Here is a 25,801-nt window from a genome sequence, read left to right on the forward strand (position 1 = left end):
CTGGCGGTTCAAACCCACCAGCCACTCCTCAGAAGGAAGATGGGGCAATCTACTTCTGTAGTGATACTGCCTCGGAAACCCAAGGAGGGGTCACTAGAGTCAGGTCCAACTCCACAGCACATAACACAACAACAACATTAATTTGAGATATGTATACTGCCTTTAAATTAAACAGCACATAAAGAATGAAGAAGACAAAAAGTAAATGACACTGGAATTCCATTCCAAATACTCAGACTATTGGTCTGAATCTGAGATAAAAGCTAGATACAGAATGTCAGAGTTCCATTAAATAAATACCTCTCAATAATGGAGTAGTCCTCTTCCTGAGGAAGGCTGGTGAACTGCAATGCTTTAAGAGCACAGCAAACAAAAAAGTGAAGGCAAACATGGGCACACAGGTAGATAGACAGGTGGACAGGCTGAACTATTAGGCATGTCTACGTAGGGGGTGTGTGCCCAAGATCATGTATAGGGTTGGCAATGTTTCTATAATTGTATTGCTATGCTCTGTAAGAATTCCCAGGTGTAGAGTAGAGCTTACAAGGGACAAGGTTGTAGTCACTTCTTGGCCAAAGCCAGCTACCCAGAGGGACTGAGTAGTTGGACCTATGGGCTTGGGACCATAGTTGCACGGGACATCAAGCTCAATTGGCATAACATACTATACAATACATTGTTCCACCTCCTACTCTGGCGAGTAGTGACTGGGATCTTAAAAGCTAGCAAGCTGCCATCTAGATGCAACGATGGGTCTCTCCTCGTCCACAGCAAAGAAGAATGAAGAAAACCAAAGATGCATGGAAACAAATACACCAGGTTTTCTGGTCTAATAGAGCCTAATGGAACCACTGAGACTATGGCCCTTAGCTGCCATTCAGGTCTGGAATTGAACCCACTCTTGTGGCTTCCAGCCAAACAAAAGACAGGCATATGTACAGAGCATTTACATTAAGTAGATACACTCCTTGGAGAGAACAATCATGGGAGAATAGAAGGGTTGTGTATGCACTGGGAGACAGCTCAGGGGGCAAGTGTGCATAGAGGGAAGGACACAGGGAAGAAGTAACCATAGGGAGAAAGTGGGAGGGGAGATGTTGCATTATGGAAAATTGTAGCCACTGTCATGAGACAAAGTGTATGTGAGCTGCTGTATGGAAAGTGAATTTGCTCTGTAAACTTCGACCCAAATTACAACTGAAAAAAAGAATACATCAAAAATACCAAATGTTATGATTAAGGAAACTGCAGGTCAGAAAGCAAAATGTGAATTGTCTCTGACATTTTATACAAAAATTGACCCCTTCTTGGTCTTTGCTTTTTATTCACAATTTCCAAGGGAATTACTTTTGGTGGAATTTTTATATTAATACTCAATAGTAAGGAATTAAATAATGAAGATTAGAGAGAAAACTGATGAAACAGAAAATTTCAAAAATAGAGAAAATTAATGAAACTAGAAGTAGTATCTTTCAAGGAATTAGCAAAATTGATAAACCTTTTTAGTGAATTTGACTAACGGGTATGTGTGCATGGGGGTGGGGCAGGGATTAAAGGCTCAAATTACCAAAAAAAAAAAAAAAAAACCCAAGAATGAAAAAAGGGACTACTAATCTTACAGAACTAAAAAGGATTATAGGATAATACTAAAGAACGGTATGCCAACATATAAGATAACCTGGATGAAATGCATAAATTCCTAGAAAGACACAAACTACCATAACTAACTCAAGAAGAAACAGAAAATCTGAATAGACCTATAACAATAAAGAGATTGAGTTAGTAATCAAAAATCTTCCCACAAAGAAAATTCCAGGACCAAAAGATTTCACTGGTAAATTTTAACTAAAAGTTTGAACCTTTATAAACTCTTCCAAAAATTAGAATAAGGAATACTTCTCAATTTATTCTGCAAGGCCATTATTACCCTGATACTAAAGCAAGGCAAAGACATCACAAAAAGAATACTACAGAGCAAATTCCTTATGATTACAGATGTAAAAATCCTTAACAGAACACCATTAAATTAAATCAAGCAGCATATAGAAGGAATTATGTACCATGAGCCAGCAAGATTTACCCCAGGAATGCAAGGTTGGTTCCACATTCAAAAATGTACTATATCTGTAGAATAAAGGAAAGCAACCGGGGGGGGGGGAACAACCATGTGATCACATCAACAAACACAGGAAAAGCATTTAACAAAATCCAACACTTTCATGAAAAAAACACTCAACAAATTAGTAATAGAAAGGAACTACCTCTACTCAATGAAGAACATTTCAAAAAACCCAGTTATCATCATACTCAATGATGTAATACTGAAAGGTTTCCCCCAGGATCTGGAAAAAAGACAAGGATGCACAGTTTGCTACTTCCATTCAACACTCTCCTAAGCTTTTACATAGCACAATTAGGCAAAAGAGATTTAAAAGTCATTAAGATTGGACAGGAAGAAGTAAAACTGTTTCTATTTGCAAATGACATGATCCTATATGTAGAAAACCTTAAAGAGTCCACTAAAAAACCTGTTAGAAACAATGGAACAATCACAATGAAATAATGAGAATCTTCATGCATTGTGGAATGTAACCAATGTCACTGAATAACTTGTTGAATGGAAATCTAAACTACTGTGTAAACCTGCATCAATAACACATTATAAAAAAAAAAAAAAACTACTAAAAACCAAAAAAGTTCAGCAAGGTTGTAGGATACATTACTAATATAAAAATAAATAAGTAAATAATATTCCCATAAGCTAGCAATGAACCATCTTAAAATAAAATTAAGGAAACAATTCCATTTTTCATATGATAAAAAATAATAAAATACTCAGAAATAAAATTAATAAAAATGTGCAAAACTTATACTCTGAAAACTGCAAAATATTTTTGTAGGAAATTAAAGAAGACCCAAATAAACGGAAAGACATCCCACAGTTATGGATCAGAGGCTTAATATTATTAAATGGCAATACTAGCCAAACTGGTCTACAGATCTGATGCAATTTCTTTCAACATCTCAGCTGCCTTTTTTGCAGTAACTGACAATTTGATCCTAAAATGCATATGAAGAATATAGGACAATGAATAGCCAAATAATCCTGAAAAAGAACAAAGTTGGAGTACTACCACTTACCAATTTCAAAACTTACTACAAAGCACCAGTAATAGAGGCTAAGTGGGACATATATATCAATGGAAAAGAACTGAGGGTTTAGAAATAAACCCTTACATTTATGGTCAATTGATTTTCAACAAGGGTGTCAAAGCCATTTAACATGGAAAGAACAGTATTTTCAACATATGGTTCAGCACATGTTGTTGTTGTTGTTATTTTGCCGTCGAGTCAGCCCCGACTCATAGCAACCCCTCCTTGGGTTTCCGAGGCAGTATCACTACGGAAGTAGGACTGCCCAACCTTCCTTCCGAGGAGTGGCTGGTGGGTTTGAACCGCCAGCCTTCTGGTTAGCAGTCAAGTGCCTTAGCCACTATGCTACCAGGTTCAGCACATAGATATACTCAAATGTAAAAGAATGAAGTTGGATTCCTTCCTTATACCATACATCAAAAATGAATTCAAAAAGGATTAAAACCTAAATATAGGAACTAAAACTACAAAATTCTCACAAGAAAATACAGGCATACACTTTCAATACTTTTCAGTACAGACTTCTTATATATGACAACAAAAGCAAAAGTGATAAAGAAAAAATACATTGGCCTTTATCAAAATTAAAAATATTTTTGCCTCAAAGGACATGATCAAGAAAGTAAAAAGGCAATGCAAAGAATGGGAGAATATATTTGAAGTCATATATCTAAAAAGGGATTTGCATCTAGGACATACAAAATATACCACTAAATAATAACGACTCAACGGCACTTAACAATAACAACAACAAATAATAAAAGGTCCAATAACCAAATTAAAAAGTGGGCAAGGGATGTGAATAGGCATTTCTCCAAAGAAGACAGACAAATGGACAATAAGCACATGAAGAGATGATCAACATCATTAGCTATCAGGAAAATGCAAGTCAAAACCACAATGATATACCATTTAATACCCAAACCCAAGGAGGGGTCGCTATGGGTCGGGTCCGACTCAATGGCACATAACAACAACAACAACAACAAATGGCTATACTCACAAAAACAGATAATATCTACTGCCAGTGAGGATGTGAGGGAGCTCTGGTGGCCTAATGCCTAAGGCATTTGACTGCTAACCAGAAAGAAGCTGAACACTCATACATTGCTGGTGAATATGTAAATAGTGCAACCAGTGTGGAAAACAGTACAGTTCCTCAAAGGTTAAACAAAGAATTACCATGTGACCACTCCTAGAATATATCCAAGAGAAATGAAAACATGTGTAAAAATTTATTCACAAATGTCTGTAATAGTATTATTTGTAATAGTCAAAAAGTAGAAACAACCCAAATATCCATCAACTGATGAACAGATAAGTAAAATGTGGTATACCCATATAATGGAGTATTATTTAGCCATAAAAAAGGAATGAAGTACTGATGATACATGCTACAACACGGATGAATCTTGACAACATTGTAAGTGAAAGTAGCCAATCACAAAAGACTACATATAGTATGATTCCATTTATACGAAATGTCCAGAATATGCAAATGTAGAGAGACAGAAAGTACTTTAATGGTTGCCTGGGTTTGAGGGGGAAAAGAGGGGAGCAAGGGGTGGTAACTGAGGATGGGGGGAAATGTGATGTTACTGCTTAATAGGTACAGGGTTTTGGGGTTTTTTTACAGGTGATAAAAATGTTCTAAAACTGATTATCGTGATGTTGTACAACTCTGAATATACTAAAAGTCATTGAATTATACCCTTTAAATGGGTGTATAATATGGCACATGAAATATATCTAAATAAAGCTATTAAATAAAAAAAAGATTCTACACCACAATAACTTTCCAATAATACCATTCACCTAGGCATTATGTTAGTCAATGACAATATAAGCAATACTTCGATGTGTACTTCAGTGAAGTATATTTTTAACTAAAAAGAAGTTTTATCAAAATTGTTTTCTAAATAAATTTTAAAATAATAAGTTGCTTATAAGAAGCAATTTGATTTTCAGATTCATAAATTATACATCTTTCAAAATGTGATGTTCCTTTAAGGTTTTGTTTTCCTCCAGCACAATTAGAATTGCTCTCCAGAACTTACAGTTCAATTCTAGTAACTTAGAGAATATTAAAAGAGCTGAAATAAGGAAAGAAGACCAAACAAACCTACATCGGGTTCTAGAATCACACAACGCTGAAATGCCTTTGCTGAACCTCCATAGTCTTCCAGGGCCAGGTAGGCACAGCCCAGAGAAAACCATACTCCGAGCTGCAAAGACCAAAAGTCAAAGTCATTCAAACACATAGATACATTTATAGGATGTAAGCAGAAAATTACTTAATACCAACAAATACACTACTATAAAGAATGAAGATCTATATAATGAGGAATCTGCCTCACAGTTTACATTAGTTTAAATATAGGAAATTTAGCGATAAGGATGAGACTTTTCCTAAGTTAACACGACATTGAAAGCATATACAGTATCACCACAGATCTTTTGCTGAGAAAGTACTGTATATTAACCTAAATCCAAGAATGCACTGAAAAGCTCTGTTTACAAACTTTTACATGGCAGCCTTATACTATATACCTGGGATTAACCTAACAGTTTTACAGTATTTACGATGTTAAAAAAAAAAAAAAGTACAGAGTGTGAGCAGATTCCCAATTGATGAATGTATTAAACTTAAAAAGAAACTTAAAAGAAAAAATTTCTGCTTTCATCTTCAAGTTAAAGCAGAAGTACTTCAGCAGTTTAACCAAGAGCCTGACTGCCCTAGCACATATAGTATCTCTTTGGCAGGCCTGGAGATAATTTAGTAGCTCAGAATCTGGATTACCAGTCATTCAAAATGTAAAGTCAATGAGATCTGTAAACACTGAGATTGAGAAAACATGTAAAGTAGGAAGTGGCTATTCAAATTACAAAAGAATTCTTTACATCACAGGGTTTCCTTAAAATTCAATAGCCTCTATCAAAAGCAAGATAAACCTGATAAAAATTGAATGAAATTAATCAGAAATGTAGCTATTTATGATTAAAGTTTGTTTTCCTTTCTACATAGTCAGTAAAGCTGGCCATAGAATGAGGTCAACTTTTTTACTGACTTCCAGTACAAAGGCAGGGAGCCAGCTAATAGATTTGGTTGAACCCTTTAGGGTGGGAAAGGAAATGAGGTGTTCTGTTATCTGTCCATAACCTTTTGCAGAGGCAGAGTAGGAGTCTGCCCCTACCTCTATCCTCCCCCAGCCATTCCACAAAACTTGTTCCAAGTGGTTAGCTGTGGCCTGAAAGGTCTTTAAATCAATAAAGATTTTTAGCTGATAATTAGAGACAAGGCTTAAAAGCAAACATCCTTGGGCAATCTAACACTTTGCCTTGAATTCACAGGAGGCTATAAATAACTGCTATCTGGAGTTTTTATGGAGAACAGATTTTGTTAGAGGGATAGGTACAGCCTGAAAAGAGGTTGGGGTGTGTGTGCTGGGAGCAGGGCGACACAGAAGTACCAGGTTGAAACTAAAAGGCAGAAGTTCACTTTCACAAATCAAAGGATTTCCAGCAACTCAAAATAAGCTCACTACTTTGCTTTTGTCTGGTTATTTATAGAATCAAATGAAAAGAGAAGAGCTTCAATGCACCAAATCCCACACACCCAATAAACATGATGCATTCTGAGAGGACTTAAAGTCTGATGCTAATTAGGGTATAAAAACAAGCTCTACTACTTCCAACTAGGCTGATTTTTTTTTTTTTTTTAACTATGTACTGTATTTCATTAACTCTAAGGCACACATTCCCCCTCCCCCTACTATTGAACATCTCTGAAATGCATCTTAAAAGCCAATGGCTTGTCACTAAATTATACATGTGGAGAAAGGTGAAAACGCAAACAATTTGTTATTTATATATTTATCACAATTTTTTAAAAAGTAAAGACAAAATAAAGATGGAATAAAATTTTTAAAATGTCTTGTCAGAATTTCATTGACAGCATTTTTCCCCCTTCTATTAAAAGCAGTACTTAAAAATAAAGTGTCTCTTAAATAAAGTGCTGGCGACTGGATCCTACGAATTATGGTTAAGTTTACTTTGAATGAGGAACATCTCATTTGGTGACTAAATCAAGAACAATGAGAAATGTCTTCAAAATTCTAAAAATCCACGTGTCCTGCTTGCTTTCTCAATCAGCAAGAAACAAACGTTTTACAATACTATTTTGTAAGTGAGGAGCTTTGGTAGCACAGTGCCTAAAGGATTTGACTGCTACCCAGATGGCTGGTGGTTCAAACCCACCAGCCACTCCTCAGAAGGAAGGTTGGGCAATCTACTTCCATAGTGATACTGCCTCGGAGACCCAAGGAAGGGTCGCTACGAGTTGGGTCTGACTCAACAGCACATAACAACAACATTTTGTATGTGTTATTTAAAAAACAGCCAAAGTAAATTCAAGACATAAAGAAAGAATTTTGTTTTTCAATCAACATGAAAACAAAACTTCAAAGGTTAAAATGGCTAAAATCTGCTTTAAAACAGGCAGGTGATGAGATTATTATTCACCTCCAAGTTTTTTAACAAATTAATATTTTGCAACCAGTGTCTTGAAATCAAGATAAATTCAATGAATATCAGGCAAAGTAATTTAATATATAGTATTATGGTTTTCTTTGTTTCTTTTTTTTTTTTTTAACTTCTGGTTATTCCTGTGATTTGAAAGATGAATTGCTAAATTTTCCTATTTGTTGTTATGTTTGTTGTTATGTGCCGTCGAGTCGTCCCCGACTCATAGCGACCCCTCCTTGGGTTTCCGAGGCAGTATCACTACGGAAGTAGGATTGCCCAACCTTCCTTCCGAGGAGTGGCTGGTGGGTTTGAACCTCCAGCCGTCTGGTTAGCAGGCAAGTGACTTAGCCACTATGCTACCAGAGCTCCCTTTACAACATCCAATTATAATGGGTTACACACAGCCTATTCTTCGAAATTATGTAATGGCTCACTCTCTCTTTTAACTCTGTTGTTGTTATGTGCCCTCGAGTGGGACCCGACTCACAGCGACCCCTCCTTGGGTTTCCGAGGTGGTATCACTACGGAAGTAGATTGCCCAACCTTCCTTCCAAGGAGTGGCTGGTGGGTTTGAGCCGCCAGCCTTCTGGTTAGCAGTCAAGTGCCTTAGGCACTACACTACCAGAGATCCTTCTTTTAACTCTAGGATCTTCTAATTGTTTGTGGTCCATCCATTAGTGAATATTCACTAATAGTACCAATAAGGACTGGCATCTTGCTTCAGGAATGGTCATATTCCTAAGGACAGAAGACCATAAAAGAAAAGCAAAATCAAAAGAAACATCAAAAAAAACCTCTCACATGATGCCTCAAAGTATATGTTTGCTATCTGACTGAAATACAGTATCATTACATTTTCTAATAGCCATATGGGAACACATTCACAGGCACAGGGCTTAGAACTTCAACATAGACTATTTGGGGGCACATTTCAATCCTTAACAGTCAGGTGTTTTGGTTACCTAGTGCTGCTCTGACAAGAATATACCACAAATGGGATGATGGCCTTAACAAACAGTTTATTCTTTTATAGTTTGGGAAGCTAGAAGTTTGAGTTCAAAGTGCCAGGCTCTAGGGGCTGGGTGAAAGTCCCTCAACTTTGGGCTGCAGCTCTGCCTCTTGTTCCTGGCCCACTGAAGCTAGAGGCATCTCTTCACTCATGCAGCTATGGGCTGCTGAGGCTAACAAGCCCAAGGTCGACAAATACAATGGCACAGTCCAATGTTACCAAACCACACAGCAGGCCATTAATTCAACTCCATTCAAAGTCCCAAGGTTGGCAGGCTGCTGAACAACGACACAACTACATGCAGGGTTCAAGTGTGCCATAAGCTGAAACCATTTCCAAAGCTGTTTCTTATATACGGGAAGCAGAGCACATACCTAAAGCAGCTACTTAGCTGCTCGTTGTAGGTCCCACCACAGAGTTGACTGCAAGCCTCATCATGGGAAATAACTACCACCAGCTGCCCAGCCACTCAACCAGGCCCAGCCAAGTTGACACACAAACTTAACTACCACATCAGGGAATTGAGAAAATTGGCATCCTTGCTGATTTGAAGCACTTACTCAATCTTGCCAGCTCAGAAGTCCCAGGACATTTTCCTCCATAATGAGGCTTCAATTTGCTCCATCTAGTCCCTCCTCACTGCAAAAGCCACCCATAGCAATCATTCATTAAACTTCTTATAATACCATTTATGCCACATCACTCTTTTATTTAAAACCATAATGGACACCCGGGAGCTCTGGTAGCATAGTGGCTAAAGCACTTGACTGCTAACCAGAAGGCTGTCGGTTCAAACCCACCAGCCACTCCTCGGAAGGAAGGTTGGGCAATCCTACTTCCGTAGTGATACTGTCTCGGAAACCCAAGGAGGGGTCGCTATGAGTTGGGGCCGACTCAACGGCACATAACAACAACAACAACAACAACAACAATGGACACCCATGGCTACAGGTCTAGATAACCCTCTAGCAGGACATGTAAGACTTTTCAGAAAGCTACTTCTACCCACATCATTTCCCAGGAGAAACTCTGCTCCTTGCAGAAAGGCTGACACAGCCTAATTCATTACCATATCCATGTCTGGTCATAGCATGCACTTGATAATGATGAATTAAAAAGCCAAAACCCACTCCATGGAGTTAATTCCAACTCATAAAGACCCTATAGGACAAAGAAGAATTGCCCCATAGAGTTCTCAAGGCTGTAAATCTTTACAGAAGCAGACTGCCATATCTTTCTTCCACAGAGTGGTTGGTAGGTTTGAGCTGCCAACCATTTGGTTAGCAGCTGAGAGCTTAACCACTGTGTCACCAGGACTCTAATGTTCAATTAGGCAACCACATAATCTACTGTTCAAAGTGTAATACTTCTGAAAGTGAAATACTTCTACAGCCCAAAGTTGAGGGACTTTCATCCAGCTTCTAGCGCCTGGCACTTTGAACTGAGACTTCTAGCCTCCCAAACAGTAAAAGAATAAACTCCTGTTTGTTAAAGGCATGAAAAAGAATTAAAATCACATAATGAAATAAATTATATATTGACCTGTAACAAAATGGGTTTGCAGTATCAGGATATTCATAAGATCCTTCTAATCAAAAACCACTTCCAAAAATAAAATTATATCTTTTAAAAAATGGTCAAAGTAAAAAAAAAAAACTTGAAACCAAAAGGACCATTAATTAGTTTATGGTGTTTGTACTCTGACATAATATACTACAGAATTAAATTTCTTTAAGTTTTCTTAGTACATTTTCATGTACTTTAAATCAGTTTCTTGGCCATACCTGATTCTAATACCAGGCCATTGATATTTTTCTGATGAATATATTTTTTCCTATATGATCTTAACTTACTGCCATTGAGTCAGATCCAACTCATAGTGACCACTCCTCGGGTTTCTGAGGCAGTATCACTACGTAGATTGCCCAATCTTCCTTCTGAGGAGTGGCTGGTGGGTTTGAACCACCAGCCTTCTGGTTAGCAGTCAAGAAAATTACCTGCAATCTATTTCAAAGTTGCTTTATTGTTACTTGCCAAATCTACTGTTAATAAATAAGAAATTGTTGAAATTTTTGATTGATTCTTTTCTATAGGCTATAATAATTTTAATTGAGAACATATTCTCTCCAAAGGTATTAACCTAACCTAACTCACTGCCGTGGTGGTGGATCTGACTCATAGCAACCCTTCCTTGGGTTTCCAAGGTAGTATCACTATGGAAGTAGATTGCCCAACCTTCCTTCCGAGGAGTAGCTGGTGGGTTTTAACCACCAGCCTTCTGGTTAGCAGTCAAATGCCTTAGGCACTATGCCACCAGAGCTCCCTCCAAAGGTACTATACTTGCTAAGCTTTTTAAATAAGAAACATAAATATTGTCTTACTGTCTCTTTGCCTTCATTTAGACCACTTTCCTATGCTTTATGGAAGGATTGCTCTGCCTTTACTCCACATAGACATAGAATGGATATGTTTAAAAAAGATAACAGAAGTTTTTAAACTCCAATTCCCTATTTTCCTCTTATTCCAACACTTAAAGAAGATAGTATAGCACATGGAACTCTACTTCTAAAAAGATAGTTCAGACTTGAATCACAAGTTAAAACAGGTTTTTGGTGTTCAAGTTTGTACTCTGCAGTAGTTCTGTACAGCTGTACATCAAATGCCTGCATATTTTGGCACAGCTTACAATCAGCCTGAATTGGATCCGTATGACAAACTGCAAAATATCTTCATAGAACATGTTTGTACTGTGACTCTGCTTTGAGCAACTGTCTTTTGTTTTTTTGGGTCTCTAACTAATTAATTCAAAATTATTTAATGAGATCATCAAGCCCTGTCAAGTCTTCTCTTACAATTTCCTGCATATTCTACCCTTCCTTCTTATTGCCCCTCCTGCATTGAACTGTCACGGCTAGACTGTCGCTATAGTCTCCTAACTCTGCCTAAATCTAGTATTTCCCACAACCTTAATGTTGCCAAAACAATATTCCTAAATTACCTCCTTGCACATCACATGTTTTCATTTAAGAGACAGCCAAAAATCAAATCAACCCTTCAATGGCTTCCTATTAGCCAAATAAAAAGTTCAAATTTTAGCCTCACATTTAAGACCTTCATAATTTGGCTCCAGTCTAGTATTCCCACTCTAACAGTCCTACTCCCTTTCCCTCTGCCAAACTAGCCTGTTCACTAACCCACCATTCCCCTGCATGCACATGTGCGTGCACACACACACACACACACACACACCTTCTTCTCTGTCTGCTTCCAGGGCTTTGCTCACACTATTCACCTTCCAGGAATGCCATCACTGCTGCCCTTCGCCTATTCAAGTACTACTTGTCCTTCAAAGCCAAATTTAACTTCCTCTCTTCATTGCCTATCAAAGCTAGACACATTCTCTTTGGCCACTATATAGTGAGTATTGTACAAATAACTCACTTGGTATTTCTTTGATGCCTGGTATTGCTATCTAGTATTGTCTGTGGTTGTTCCACTAGACTGGACCTGAGTGTATAAACTGGATTATCTGATGACCTTCTGCCACTTCTCTGTCCTTTTTCAGGCAATCAGTTTGTATTTGAGAGAACAACTGGTTAAAGACATTATTCATTCACCAAACATTTACTGAATACCTAATATGTACATCAAGGAGCTCTGGTGGAGGTATGGTTAAAGCACTGGGCTGCTAACCACACCTCAGGAGAAAGATGAGGAAGTCTACTTCCATAAAGATTTACAGCCTCGGAAACCCTGTGGGGCAGTTCTACTCTGTCCATTGGGCTGCTATCAGTCGGAATTGACTCGATGGCACTGGGTTAGGTTTGGTTTGAAATATGTGCAACAGAAACCACCCATACAGACAAAAAATCTTATCTTCATGGAACTCATAGATTTTAGAAAAAGAGAAACAGATTTCTTTTTTTAAAAAAAAAGTAAATTATACATAATACCAGAAGGTTCTAAGTGTTACAGGGAAAATGAATACAATTAGAACTTTCAAAATCAGGTGACTGGTGGAGAAGGCAGATAAGGAGAATAAGGTAGGGTAGAAGTTGTCATTTTAAATAGAATGATGAGGAAACTTAGTTTCCCTGAGAAAATGACATGTGAGCAGGTCTTAAATGAGGTGACAGAGTATGTGGCTATCTGGGAGAACAGGCCAGGCAGAAGAAGAACAAGTGCTACCACCCTAAAGCAAGACTATACCTGGTATATTCAGGGGAGAGCAAAAAGGACAATGTGGAGAGGGGAGAATGGGAGGAGTGAGGGCAGATAAGCAATAGGAGCTAACCTGTGGAAAGTCTTATAAACCACTAAGGCACTCTGGCTTTTATCACTAGTGGAGTAGGGAGCCAATGAAGCACCAGGAGCAGAGCAGACATAATCAGACTGACTCATACCTGGAACTGTCAGTTTGGAAGCTCACTGAGAGAAGACAGATGGAACAAGTGTAGAGGCAGAAAGACTAGCAGGGAGGTATCAATTAGGTGAGAGGTAATGGAGATTTGGACCAGGAAGGTGACACTGAAATATATCCAATTCTGGACATATTTTGAAGAGAGATTTACTGATGGATTAAATGTGTGGTAATAAAAAAGGGGAAAAGATGACTCTAGTACATGAGAGGTACAGACAACAAAGATGAACCCTTTTGCACATACAGTACTGCGTTGTCAGTGAAGGCATACATGGATATATGGGTGGATAGATGGGTGGACAGGCTGAACTATTAGGTATGTCTATGTAGGGGGGAGCGTGCCCAAGACCATGTACAGGGTTGGCAGACAATGTTTCTATAAGTGTATTGGTATGTTCTGTAAGAATTCCCAGGTATATAGTAGAGCTGACAAGGGACAAGGTTGTAGTCACCTCTTGGCCATAGCCAGCTACCCAGAGGGAGTGAATAGTTGAACCTGTGGTCTCAGGACCATAGTCTCAGGGTACATCAAACTCAACTGGCATAACATACTACACAAAACTTTGTTCCACAACCTACTTTGGCAAGTAGTGACTGGGATCTTAAAAGCTTGCAAGCAGTCATCTAGATGCAACCATGGGTCTTCCCTCTCCCAGAGCAAGGAAGAATGAAGAAAACCAAAGATTCGTGGAAAGAATTAGTCCAAGCAACTGGTACATCATGCAATCCTCAACCTATATGACTATGAGACCAGAAGAACTAGATGGTACCTGGCTACCACTGTCAACCACTTGGAGGGGGATCTATATAGGTGACCCTGGATGGAGTGGGAGAATATTGTGAAACAAAACTCAAAATCATTTGGAAAAAAAATTTAAAAATAGGGACCAGGTTTGCTGGTCTGATAAAGTCTGATGGAACCACTGAGACTATGGCCCCTAGCTGCCCTTCAGGTCTGGAATTGAATCTACTCCTGTGGCTTCCAGCCAAACAAAAGACAGGCATATGAGCCAAACATTTACTCTAGGTAGGTACACTCCTTGGAGAGAACAATCATGGGAGAACAGAAGGGCTGTGTATGCACAGAGAGACAGCTCAGGGGACAGGAGTGCATGGAGGCTCAGGGGGTAGGAATGCATGGAGGGAAGGACACAGGGAAAAGGTAACTATGTGGAGGCAGAGGGAGGGGAGCTAATGCATTGTGGTAAATTGTAGTCATTGACCTGAGACAAAGTACATGTGAGCTGCTGTATGGAAAGTGAATTTGCTCTGTAAATCTTCACCCAAATCACAATTAAAAAAAATGACCCTAAGGTTGGATGGGGCTGCCATTTACTGGGATGGGGATGACCTTGAGGACAACAGATTTCAATACCTGGTAGTTATCAGCTGACAGATGGTACTGAATGCCATGGGATCAGATGAAATCAAGGGAATGTAGACAGAAAGGGGGTCCAAGGCTAAGCCCTAAGGTACCCCCATATCACCAGGTAGAAAGATGAGGAGAGTCAGCACAGGAGACTGAGAAAGAGCATTCGGTGGGGCAGGAAGAAAACATTAATGTTGACATGTTAAGGATGGACTCTGTGCTTGAGAGAACAATTCACACCTTTGGGGCACTTATTTAATTTTCCCTACTCATTATGGCAGTTATGCTTAGGTAAACTTTAGACAGAGGCTACTAAGATAAGCACAGATACAATACAGTTTTCTATAAAAGTAATACACAATATTAAGTGAGTTACATCTTCTACCAAGACTGGGGGGCTGGGGGAGAAGGAGTGATAATCAGATTAGATCAGGGTCTTTCACCCTAGTTACCCATGACATTTGTGCCAGATAATTTTTGGTGGGGAAGCTGTTCTGAGCATTGCAGGATGTTTAGCAGAATCCCTGGCCTCCACCACTAGATGTCAGTAGCACACACCCCTACAGATACCAGCTATGACAACCAAAAATGTCCGGACATTGCCAAATGTTCCCTGGGGGACAAAATCACCCCTGTTTGAGATCCACTAAACTGTGAACAAAAACTAGCTCCTATGTATAATTTAATTACGTGGGCTCCCAAATGTAACTGTTAACTTCTGCTAATATTCTTTGCCTACACCTGCCTACCTACTCTCTACTCCAGGTTCTTCACCAACCATCTGATTTAGAAGGTATTTATTATATTTACTTCCCAGAGAAAAGAAAGGAAACAATTAGCTTAGCTTGTCATTAAAAAAAAAAAAAAAAAACTACTTCTGATTTTGCAATGTAAAAGACATGCCCAGAAGCTATTCACGTTAAAATGCCCATTTCTGATATTAAATTCATTTTATATTGAATACAAAATAATTTCTTTTCCCTTAAAATGGAGGTCCTCTCTTGTAAGATTATATAACTTAAAAGATTCAGACCCTTTTTGCATTAGTTTTTTCAATCTTTAACAATTTTTTTTAATTAAAAGTATTTGTGTGTATGTAAACATACACATCTTCTCCTAAAATGATCAACAATCTATTCCATATGTTACTCTATTTACATGAAGGTTTCTATTTCATTACTAATTTTAGCAATTACTTGCAGAGTACCACACTGTCTGTATATTAGACTCTCACTCATTTCCTTCCTGACGTATTTGCTTACAATGATACTTAATTTTAATTATTTGAGTTGAGATAAAATAAATAAAATGAAACAGAAAAGTTAAAGCAAGAGACTATGAGCTAAGTTCTCCGTTCTCAAAGACAAGCTCACCAGCTGTGGGGACTGAAAAAAAGGCACTCATTCAGTAAGAACCAAATCCCAAGAAAAAGTATGTTATACACCAAGTGCAATTTTATGTATTCTCTAACCTGCATGGGATTAATCTTCACTGAGTGTTCAAAGCACTCCACACAGTCTTTAAACTCCTTGTTTCGAAGATGAAGGAGGCCTTTGGAGCGTTGAGCCCGAGCACTGCGATGCTGGGACAACTCCCAGGCCTTGTCATAGTAGGAGTGCTCTTGAAGGACATCTCCAAGCAAGCAATATAAACTTGGTGTTTCTTTTTTCTCCAGCTCTTGCCTAAGGATTTCTTCTGCCTAGAAATAACAAGAGAAATAATTAAACTGCTTAGTAGTTAAAAACTAAAGCCCGTATTCTTAACAAAGATACATTTTTTATGTATCCTTTCACCATACTTATTCAATCTGTGTGCTCAGCAAATAATCTGAGAAGCTGGACTATACGAAAAACAATAAAGGATTGGAGAAACACTCATTAAGAACATGTAATGTGCAGATGACACAACCTTGCTTACTGAAAGTAAAGACGACTTGAAGCACCTGCTGATGAAGACCAAACACAACAGCCCTCAGTATGGACTGTACAGCAAAATAAAGAAACAAAAATCCTCACATGTGGATCAATAAGCAACATCATGATAAACAGAGAAATAACTGAAATTGTAGAGGATTTCATATTACTTGGATCCACGATCAACACTCATAGAAGTACCAGTCAAGAAATTAAATGAAGTATTACATTGAAGAAAAGTAATGCAAAAGAATTCTTTAAGGTTTTATAAAGCAAAGATGTGTGACCCACACCAGTGTATTTTCAATTGTCTCCTATGCATGTGAAGGGAGCTCTGGTAGCATAGTGCCTAAGGCACTTGACTGCTAACCAGAAGTATGGCAGTTCAAATCCACCAGCCACTCCTTGGAAGGAAGGTTGGGCAATCTACGTCCATAGTGATAAAGCCTCAGAAACCCAAGAAGGGGTCGCTATGAGTTGGGTCCGACTCAACGGCACATAACAACAACAACAACAATGCATGTGAAAGCTGGACAATGAATAAGAAAGACAGAAGAAGAACTGACACCTTTGAATTATGGTGTTGGTGAAGAATATGGAATATATCATGGACTTCCAGAAGAATGAACAAATCTACCTTGGAAGAAGTACAACCAGAATGTCCCTTAGAAACAAGGATGGTAAGACTTCACCTTATGTACTTTACACATGTTATCAAGAGGGAGCAGTCTTGGAGAAGGACATCATGTTTAGTAAAGCAGAGTCAGCAAGAAAAAGGAAGACCATCAATGAAATAGATTGCTACTGTGGCTGAAACAATGAGCTCAAATACAGCAATGACTGTTGAGGGTGGCTAAGAACTTATGTATTACTGCACACAGGGTAAGTTGTAACTGGCTCAACAGCACCTGGAAAAAAACAAGTGTCTTTTGCCTTACCTACTCCAAAATTTTATTTTCAACATTTGAGACTACTTGCTTATTTCATGTATCTAAGACATAGGCTGAATAGCAAACAATAGGAAATAATACGATAATAAGTAAAACAGAGGACTAAGGAATAAAAGGGAGCTCTGGTAGCATAGTGGCTAAGGCACTTGACTGCTAACCAGAAGGCTGGCGGTTCAAACCCACCAGCCACTCCCCAGAAGGAAGGTTGGGCAATCCTACTTCCGTAGTGATACTGCCTCGGAAACCCAAGGAGGGGTCGCTATGAGTCAGGGCTGACTCTACGGCACATAACAACAACAACAACAACAACAAGGAATAAAAAGTGAATACTGCTTTACTGGCATTCTTGAATCCTTAAGGAAAAACACCAAGGGAAGGCCTACATCATGGTATCAGGTAGACTCATTTAGTTTCCCATTTCTTTGCTCCAGCTGTCATCATTGTGACTTCTTAGAGCAGTGCCTTTAATTTGCCTCTACCTAACAGCCACAAAAGTTTGTTTTTCTTTTTTTAAAAATGATTATGCTTGGGTAGCCTGGGGTTGCTAAGAAATTTTTAAAAGGTGGATGGTACAATTTAATGTTGTTATTGTTAGGTGTTGTCGAATCAGCTGCAACTCATAGCAACCCCATACACAACAGAATGAAACACTGCCCAGTCGTGTGCCATCCTCACAATCTTTGCTATGCCTGAGCCCATCATTGTAGCCACTGTGTCAACCCATCTCATTGAGGGTCCTCCCCTTCTTCACTGACCCGCCACTTTATCAAGCATGATATTCTTCTCCAGAAGTGGTGCCTTCCAAGAATATAACCAAAGTGAGATGAAGTCTGGCCATTCTCACTTCCAAGGAGCATTCTGGCTGCACTTCCTTCAGGACAATTTGTTTGTTCTTCTGGTAGTTCATGGTACTTTCAGAATTCTTGGCCAACACCACAACTCAAAACTATCAACTCTTCTTCAGTCTTCCTCATTCATTGTCCAGCTTTCACATGCATATGAAATGACTGAAAATACCATGGTTTGGGTTCAGCACATCTTAGTCTTCAAAGTGACATCTTTGCTCTTCAACACCTTAAAGAGGTCTTTTGCAGCAGATTTTCCAAGTGCAATATAACATCTGGTTTCTTGACTGCTGCTTCCATAGGTCTGAAACTTGTTCTTGAATGGAGAGTAAAGCAAATGGAAGAAATGACAAGATAAAAGAGCTGAACAGAAGAGTTCAAAGAGAAACTTGAGAAGACAAAGTCAATTATTATAATGAAATGTGCAAAGACCTGGAGTTACAAAAACAAAAGGGAAGAACACTTTTGGCATTTCTCAAGCTGAAAGAACTGAAGAAAAATTCAAGCAAGTTGCAACAATTTCATAGGCATTGTTAAAATCTTCCCCTTAACCACAAACTACATCTTATCTTACAGATAAAGCATGCCAGCATTAGGTCCATTTGATACCATGCAGTCCATTCACTTTAAAAATTAAAGCCCACCCTTGATACATTAGACAGGATTGAGTATTACTGCCATATTTTCGCAATTCAGATTCACTTCATCATCCAAGCTAATTCTGCTCTATTGCCACTACTCCTCTATTTCCCTCTGACTCATGCCCTCCACTCATTTCTGACAATTTTCCACAGCCAGTTTAGAAGCTTCTTAGTAGTAGCTCTATTTTCTATCACATATGAACACTTTCCCATAATCAATAGTAGTGTAGCCAAAGAAGCTAAGATAGTCAAAATGGAAGTCATCAGAGGTCAGTGAACTCTTTCTGTAGGAGGCCACGCAGTGAATATTTTAGCCTCTGTGGGCCATGTAGCCTTTGTCATAACTACTTAACTGCTACTGTAACACAAAAGAAGTCACAGACAGTACATAAATGAATGGACATGGCTGTGTTTCAGTAAAACTTTATTTACAAAAATAAGCTGTAGGCTAGATCTAACTAGCTGTAGTGCATTTTTTCCTCTGATATAGCCTTTCTGGTGTCTTAGCTGGTGCCTGGAATGTTAATGAATGCAGTGCATTGAATTGCTTGGTATGGCCCTTCTAGCCATAATCTCTGCAACTCCCACCAAATGACTGGGTGGGACTATGTAAATGTGAGGTGCTGTGGCTCACCAAGGGAGAATTGGACAGCTTGTTAATAATGGTAATAAGGCACATGGCACTCATGTAGGGATGGGACCATGGAAATAAGGTACATGAAACCCTAACTTGGAAACTGGTCAGTTTTGCCATTCACTAGGCTTAAAATAGCCATTCCAGAGGCAGAAAGGTGGATCTCACCACCATCAAGACAAAAAAGCCAGGAATAGAGAGCATCTTTTGGACCTGAGATCCCTGCACTTAACGTCTTCCATGCAGATCAAGAGCTGTGACATCAGAGATGGCAAGAAGCAGTGTCAGAAACAGTGGCAGCAGAGGCAGCAGAGCAAATAGAACCAACAGACTGACAGGAGACAAGAATGCAAGTGCCTTAAGGCAGCAGACCTGCTGGTAGAGTTGGGTGGTTCTCTGGGCACTTATTGGAATAGCTAAAAGAGCTTTCTATCACTTGCCTGAGCAGGGCAGAGGCCAAGAGGCCATGAAGCCAAGAGGCCAAAAGCCAGAGAGAGGCACTGCTGAGAAGTTGTCCTGACTGAAGAACTGTATGTACCCTGAGTTGTTCCTGATCCCAAATTGTAACCTGTCACTTCCCTAATAAACCCCATAATCATGGGTGTTGTCCGTGAGTTCTGTGCGGCCACTGGCAGCATATCTGACCTCTGCCTCACAGTAATCATCCTTGGGCTGTTGATGCTTATGGTGATTCTCTGTTCCCTTCATGAAGTTAGAGGAGGTGGGACAATGCAATCACCATGCCCCTTTTGTACAATCCCTTGCTATTCTAGTTCCAACTACCATTGCTGAAACTGAACAGAGACCATGAAAAATAAATAAATGACTTGCTGTTTTAAACTACTAAGTTTTGAGGTAGCTTGTTACATTGCAATAGTATCTGCAACAGTTGATTGAAGTGGGAGGGCCAGGCTAATACCCGTTACTTCTTCATGGAGTAACTGGTATTAGGAGCAGAAAAAGGACTAGTTATGAAAGAGTATGACTCAAGAATTTAAGTGTAAATATTTAGGATGGTTCAGATAACTGCATGTCCTAGATTCCCAACCTACTGGGCTTTCCTATAACAGCAGTAGTAGTCTGGTCCTATCTGGTATGACTAGTGATCCTTTGCTTAAAGACACTGTACAACTGTAGTTCATGTAGACACCATGTAAGAGAATGCCAATTCTCCTCATGGCTGACCCTATCCATCCCTCATTACCTCAGACATATAAACAGACTTACACACAAAAAGAACTGCAAGATTTTGCTAACTTATACAGGGAAAACCTTGAGACTGTGTAATAAAAGAGATGGTAAAGGTGTTAAACCAAAGAGAAAAAACAAAATCAAACCCACTGCCATCAAGTCAATTCTGACTCACAGCAACCCTACAGGACAGAGCAGAACTGATGCATAGGGTTGCTAAGGCTGTAAATCTTTACAAAAGCAGACCGTCTCATCTTTCTCCTGTAGAGTAGCTGGTGGGTTTGAACTGCTGACCTTTTGGTTAACACCCCAATACTTTAACCTCAAAGCCGGGAGAGCTCCTTAGACCAAAGAAAAAGAGGATCATAATTTTAAATCAGGCTGAATTTAAAGGTAGTCATCAGAAATTCTTGATTCACAGTGCTAACTCAGACAGCTGGAGGTGGCTATAAATCATTTGTTCAATTCCTTGACTAAAATCTGGACTCAAATGTTGCCAAAACTAAACAAAACTGTGATGCCAGAAACTAAACTTGTTGTGATGTGGAGGAAGAAACTCAAAGGCTTAGAAAGAAAAGGTTTTTGTTATTTTATCATTTGCCCACCCAATAACTATGTCCCCCAAGAGGGCCCAGTGAATACTTCCTTTATCTTAAACCAAAAAAAAAAAAAGAAAAAAAAAAAACGAAAGAAAACAAGCGAACTCACTGCCGTCGAGTCAATTCCAACTCATAGCAACCCCTCCTTGGGTTTCCAAGGCAGTACCTCTATGGAAGTAAAGTGCCCAGTCTTCCTTCCAAGGAGCAGCTGGTGGGTTTGAACTGCCAGCCTTCTGGTTAGCCAGCCTTCTGGTTAGCAGTCAAATGCCTTTGGCACTACACCACCACAGCTCACTTAGCTTTGAAAAATATATCGAAGAACAGATTATCATCACCTTGAAAAGTGCTATGACAGATGTCCTATGTAACCTAGAAATTCTTCCACTGAAATGGGCTTCCTAATTTTGATGGAGACGATTAGAACACAGGGTGACAGAAACTTTGTAATAGCACTTAACCCTTGGAGGCAAGATGTGCATTGCTATTCGTAATAGGACCACAGTTACACTTACAATGGTTCGATTAACATGAATCTTAGGTGGTGGGTGACTGATCATGAAGCCTTAGGACCAAATTAGATGGACAGCCAACCAAGCTCAAATTTGTTATGTAGAACCTTAAAAAAACAAAATAAAACACAATACCACACACACACATACACACACACAGAGTTTGGACACCAGACATTTGACCTGAGTGACTATGCTAAGACATCATCTCTCTCCTAATTCCTATCTCTGAGTCATTCACAGACTCAGAGTCTCTTAAGTAAAAATAAAGGAGAAGTCAAGCAACCTCCTTCTGGGAATAACCTTGCAATAACACTACAAGTATATACCAAAGGTCTTCTTCCACACTTTTCCCAAGGGATTACATGTAGCCATTTACCAGGATAACTGTATTTGGGGGAAGAAGAAACAGCTAGTCTTCTCAGGGTTGACTGACTCTTGGTTAATGGTAATCTCTTGAGATTCAGAACATCACTGTGAGAAGTGAATGTCAGTCCATCACACAACAGGCCTAGTAAGCCTCTGAACCCATCCAGTAGTTCCTTCTTTAGTTCCTGAATATAAAGTTGAATGAGATATACCCAGCAACTGGTATAGTCCCCAGTGAGGGCTATTGTTGTATAATGGGTCAAATGAAAACCCCGGAAGCATTTCTTTCCTATAAAAAAAAGAGTAAACTTAAAGGAACACTGCATAGCCATATGAATCACAGAGATTGGTAATACTATCAAAAAACTGAAAAATGTTGGAAAGTGAGGTATATGTGTGCATGTGTGTATATATGTGCATGTGTGTATGTGTGTGATGTTCCTATCTTATTTGGATAGGTTTGGACTGAGCAGAACACAGATTGATCCTGGAAAATACCATGTCATGGATTCTTTTTAACTTAATACAGTAGTGACTCCAATTGCAGTTACTATTCCAGACACGATCTCTTTACCAAAGCAAATCACCACGGCAAATCACTTGGTAAGCAGGAACTGGTACAGCAAATATGTTTTCCTCTACCCAACAACCAGATATCACTAGATGCAGTGGGTTTTCACCAGACACAGAGAAAAAGTATACTTTTCCTGTCTTGCATGGACTTTATGCTATAATTCAGTCTACAGGAACCTTGATGGTCTTCCTGTCCTATTGGATCTCATCAGTCTTTGACCTTGATGATGTCATGCTAACAGGTCTCAAGAAATTAAGATAAAAAATTGTGTGCCAGTGTCAAATAAACCAATTGGATATGATCATACTTGATATTGTCACTTATTATTAAGAATGCTCAATCTGCAAAATTTCACTTGATACATTAATTCTAAGAAACTCATCTATAAAATAAAGTAAGTTTTGCAAAGGAACTGTGTAATGTTCTTCTAGCTATTTGTGCTCTTCTGTATTTACAATGCTTCAATATCTTAACCTTCTTGAAGAAACTGTTTCCTAAAGTCAGAAAAGTATTTAATTACGTAATAATATCTGTAAAACATTCTGTACATGCTAGTACTTTTGTATCTTCTGAAAAAGTAAACTCTCAACTTAAAGGGCTATAAACTTTTGCATATTCACATGCTGGACTATGTTGTCAACGTGCTTAAGCTGGAAACTACACTTCCCAAAATCTCTTTCCCTTCTGATTTGTTCTTGGAGTCAGCCAGAAAGGAAACCTGTTAAAGAATTGGAAGGCAGAAGTGAAGCAATGAACTTTACTCTAAGAAAATTATCACAGCCAAATAAGGTGTCAAACAAGATGCAGAGGAGCCCAGCAGATCTCAGGTTGTCCTTGCTCTGTATATCCAGTTTGCCTTTCCAATTACTGGCCCTGCTGACCTTTAAAAGCAACCCCAGATTCACCATCAGTCACTTGGCTGGGGACCCCAGAATTTGAAACTACATAGATGAAACAGCCATCCATACACTTCTTGACATGCCCCCCCCCCCCATCACCACTTTGTAGTCCCATTTCAGTAGTCAGAAGTACTAGGCTTCTTGGATGCCCGTGTAAGCTCTGACTGGTCCACTTATGCCAATGCCTCAAGCAGACGTAAATGATCCTTTCTCTGATCCTCTGACTCCTTCTTTCCTTCCTTCAGACCTTCATTTCTTCTGCTCTTCCCATATCTGAGTAAGACTTAATTCCTTTAGGAAACCTCTTATTCCCATAAGACTCAAAGTGGCTCTACTTCCATAGCTGAAGCTCAAATGATACAATCTTGTTTTTCACCCATGCGTGTCTTTTAAATTCCTTATCAAGCCATCCATTAAACAGTGATATATAATTTATTTTTCATCCAGTTCTTTGTTACATGCATTATGACACTTAACCTTACAGTAGTTCAGGCAGGTAGATATGAATACATTCATTTCTGAGACAAAGAAACAAAAGCTTGGATTCCCTGGTCATCTGATCAGCCCAAGATCAGAAGGTCCTAAGTTGTAAAGCAGGCACTTGACTCCAGGCCCAACACTTTTCCCATATTCAATAGGTGGACATTAGCAAAAATGATGAAGTAAAGGATCACTGAAAATTCTTTCTTCCATAAAAGCACTAACAAAATTGTCAGAAATAACATTTTCAGAAGTCTAGAAATTAACTAAAGATGTATAGTAATTCAGGGAACATTTATTCAAGAAAAATGACTGAACTGTGAAAGAATGGCAGGCTTTGTGACTTGTTCTCATCCCATATCTCCAACTCCACCAAAACAAACTTTTTGCCTTTGAGTCAATCTCGATTGATGGTGATCCCATATGTGTAAGAGTAGAAATGTACTCCATAGATTTTTCAATCACTGTAATCTTACAGAAGTAGATCACCAGGCCTTTCTTCCATGGTGGTGATGGGTGGATTCAAACTGGCAACCTTTTGGTTAGCTGTTAGGTGCCATCAATTTGGCTCTGACTCATGTTTTGTTGCTGTTGTCAACTGCTGTAAAGTTGGTTACAACCCATAGTGACCCCAGGTGTGTAGAACAGAACGGTTACACAGAGTTTTCAAAACTGTCACCTCTCTAGAAGAGAAACTCTTCAACCTAATTAAGGGCATATATACAGAATCAATGGCCAAAATTAGTATCAACAGAGAGACTGAAAGCTTTCTCCTTGGAACAGGTACCAGAAAGACTGCCCTATATCACCACTCCCATTCAACACTGTATTGGAAGTCCTAGGAGAGTAATACAGGAGCTCTGGTAGTGTAGTGCCTAAGGCACCTGACTGCAAACCAGAAGACTAGCAGTTCAAACCCACCAGCCGCTCCTCAGAAGGAAGGTTGAGGAATCTACTTCCATAGTGATACCACCTCGGAAACCCAAGGAAGGGTCGCTATGAGTCGGGTCTGACTTGACAGCACATAACAACAACAACAGGAGAGCAGTAAGGCAAGAAAGGGAAATAAAAGGCAATCAAATTGGCAAAGAAAAAGTAAAACTATCTCTATTCGCACATGATATAAACCTAAATACAGAAAATCTGAAAGAATCAGTAAGAGAATTACTGGAATTAATTGAAAGTTCAGCAAAGTGGCAAAATACAAGACTAACATACAAAAATCAGTCAGATTCCTTTACACTAATAAAAATAACACAGAAAAGGAAACCAGGAAAATAATACCATTTATAATTGCCACCCAAAAGTTAAAATACTCAGTAATAAATATAACCAGAGATACATAAGCCTATACAAAGAAAAGTACAAAACATATGATGGAAGACAAGAAGATATCCATTCAAGAAGTTCAAAGAATGCCAAACAGGGCAGACCCCAAAAGAAAAATCATCAAGATGTGTCATAATGAAATTTACCAAAACTAAAGACAAAGAAGAAATTCAGAAAGTAGCATGGAAAAAATTAAAAGTTACCTACAAAAGGCAACCAATAAGACTAAGCTCTGATTTCTTGGCAGAAACCATGTAGGCAAGAATGCAATGAGATTATATATATATATATATATATATATATATATGTTGTTGTTGTTGTTATGTGCTGTCGAGTCAGAGTCAGCCCTGACTCATAGCGACCCCTCCTTGGGTTTCCGAGGCAGTATCACTA

The 25,801-nt window shown here is 38.9% G+C and overlaps 1 protein-coding gene across 1 annotated transcript in view; it reads right to left on the bottom strand.

Annotated features, from left to right (window-relative positions):
- Positions 1-25,801, bottom strand: part of TTC27 (tetratricopeptide repeat domain 27) — a 393,959-nt gene that overhangs the window by 95,687 nt on the left and 272,471 nt on the right. Inside the window, exons 13-14 of the mRNA XM_007938793.2 lie at positions 15,947-16,174; positions 5,280-5,378 (exon numbers count right to left, since the gene is read on the bottom strand). Coding sequence (XP_007936984.1) covers positions 5,280-5,378; positions 15,947-16,174 — 327 coding nt within the window. The remainder of the gene's footprint in view (positions 1-5,279; positions 5,379-15,946; positions 16,175-25,801) is intronic.

Source organism: Orycteropus afer, unplaced genomic scaffold, assembly GCF_000298275.1.
Source record: "Orycteropus afer afer isolate SDZICR_OR568_19922 unplaced genomic scaffold, OryAfe1.0 scaffold00054, whole genome shotgun sequence".
Taxonomy (NCBI): Eukaryota; Metazoa; Chordata; class Mammalia; order Tubulidentata; family Orycteropodidae; genus Orycteropus; species Orycteropus afer.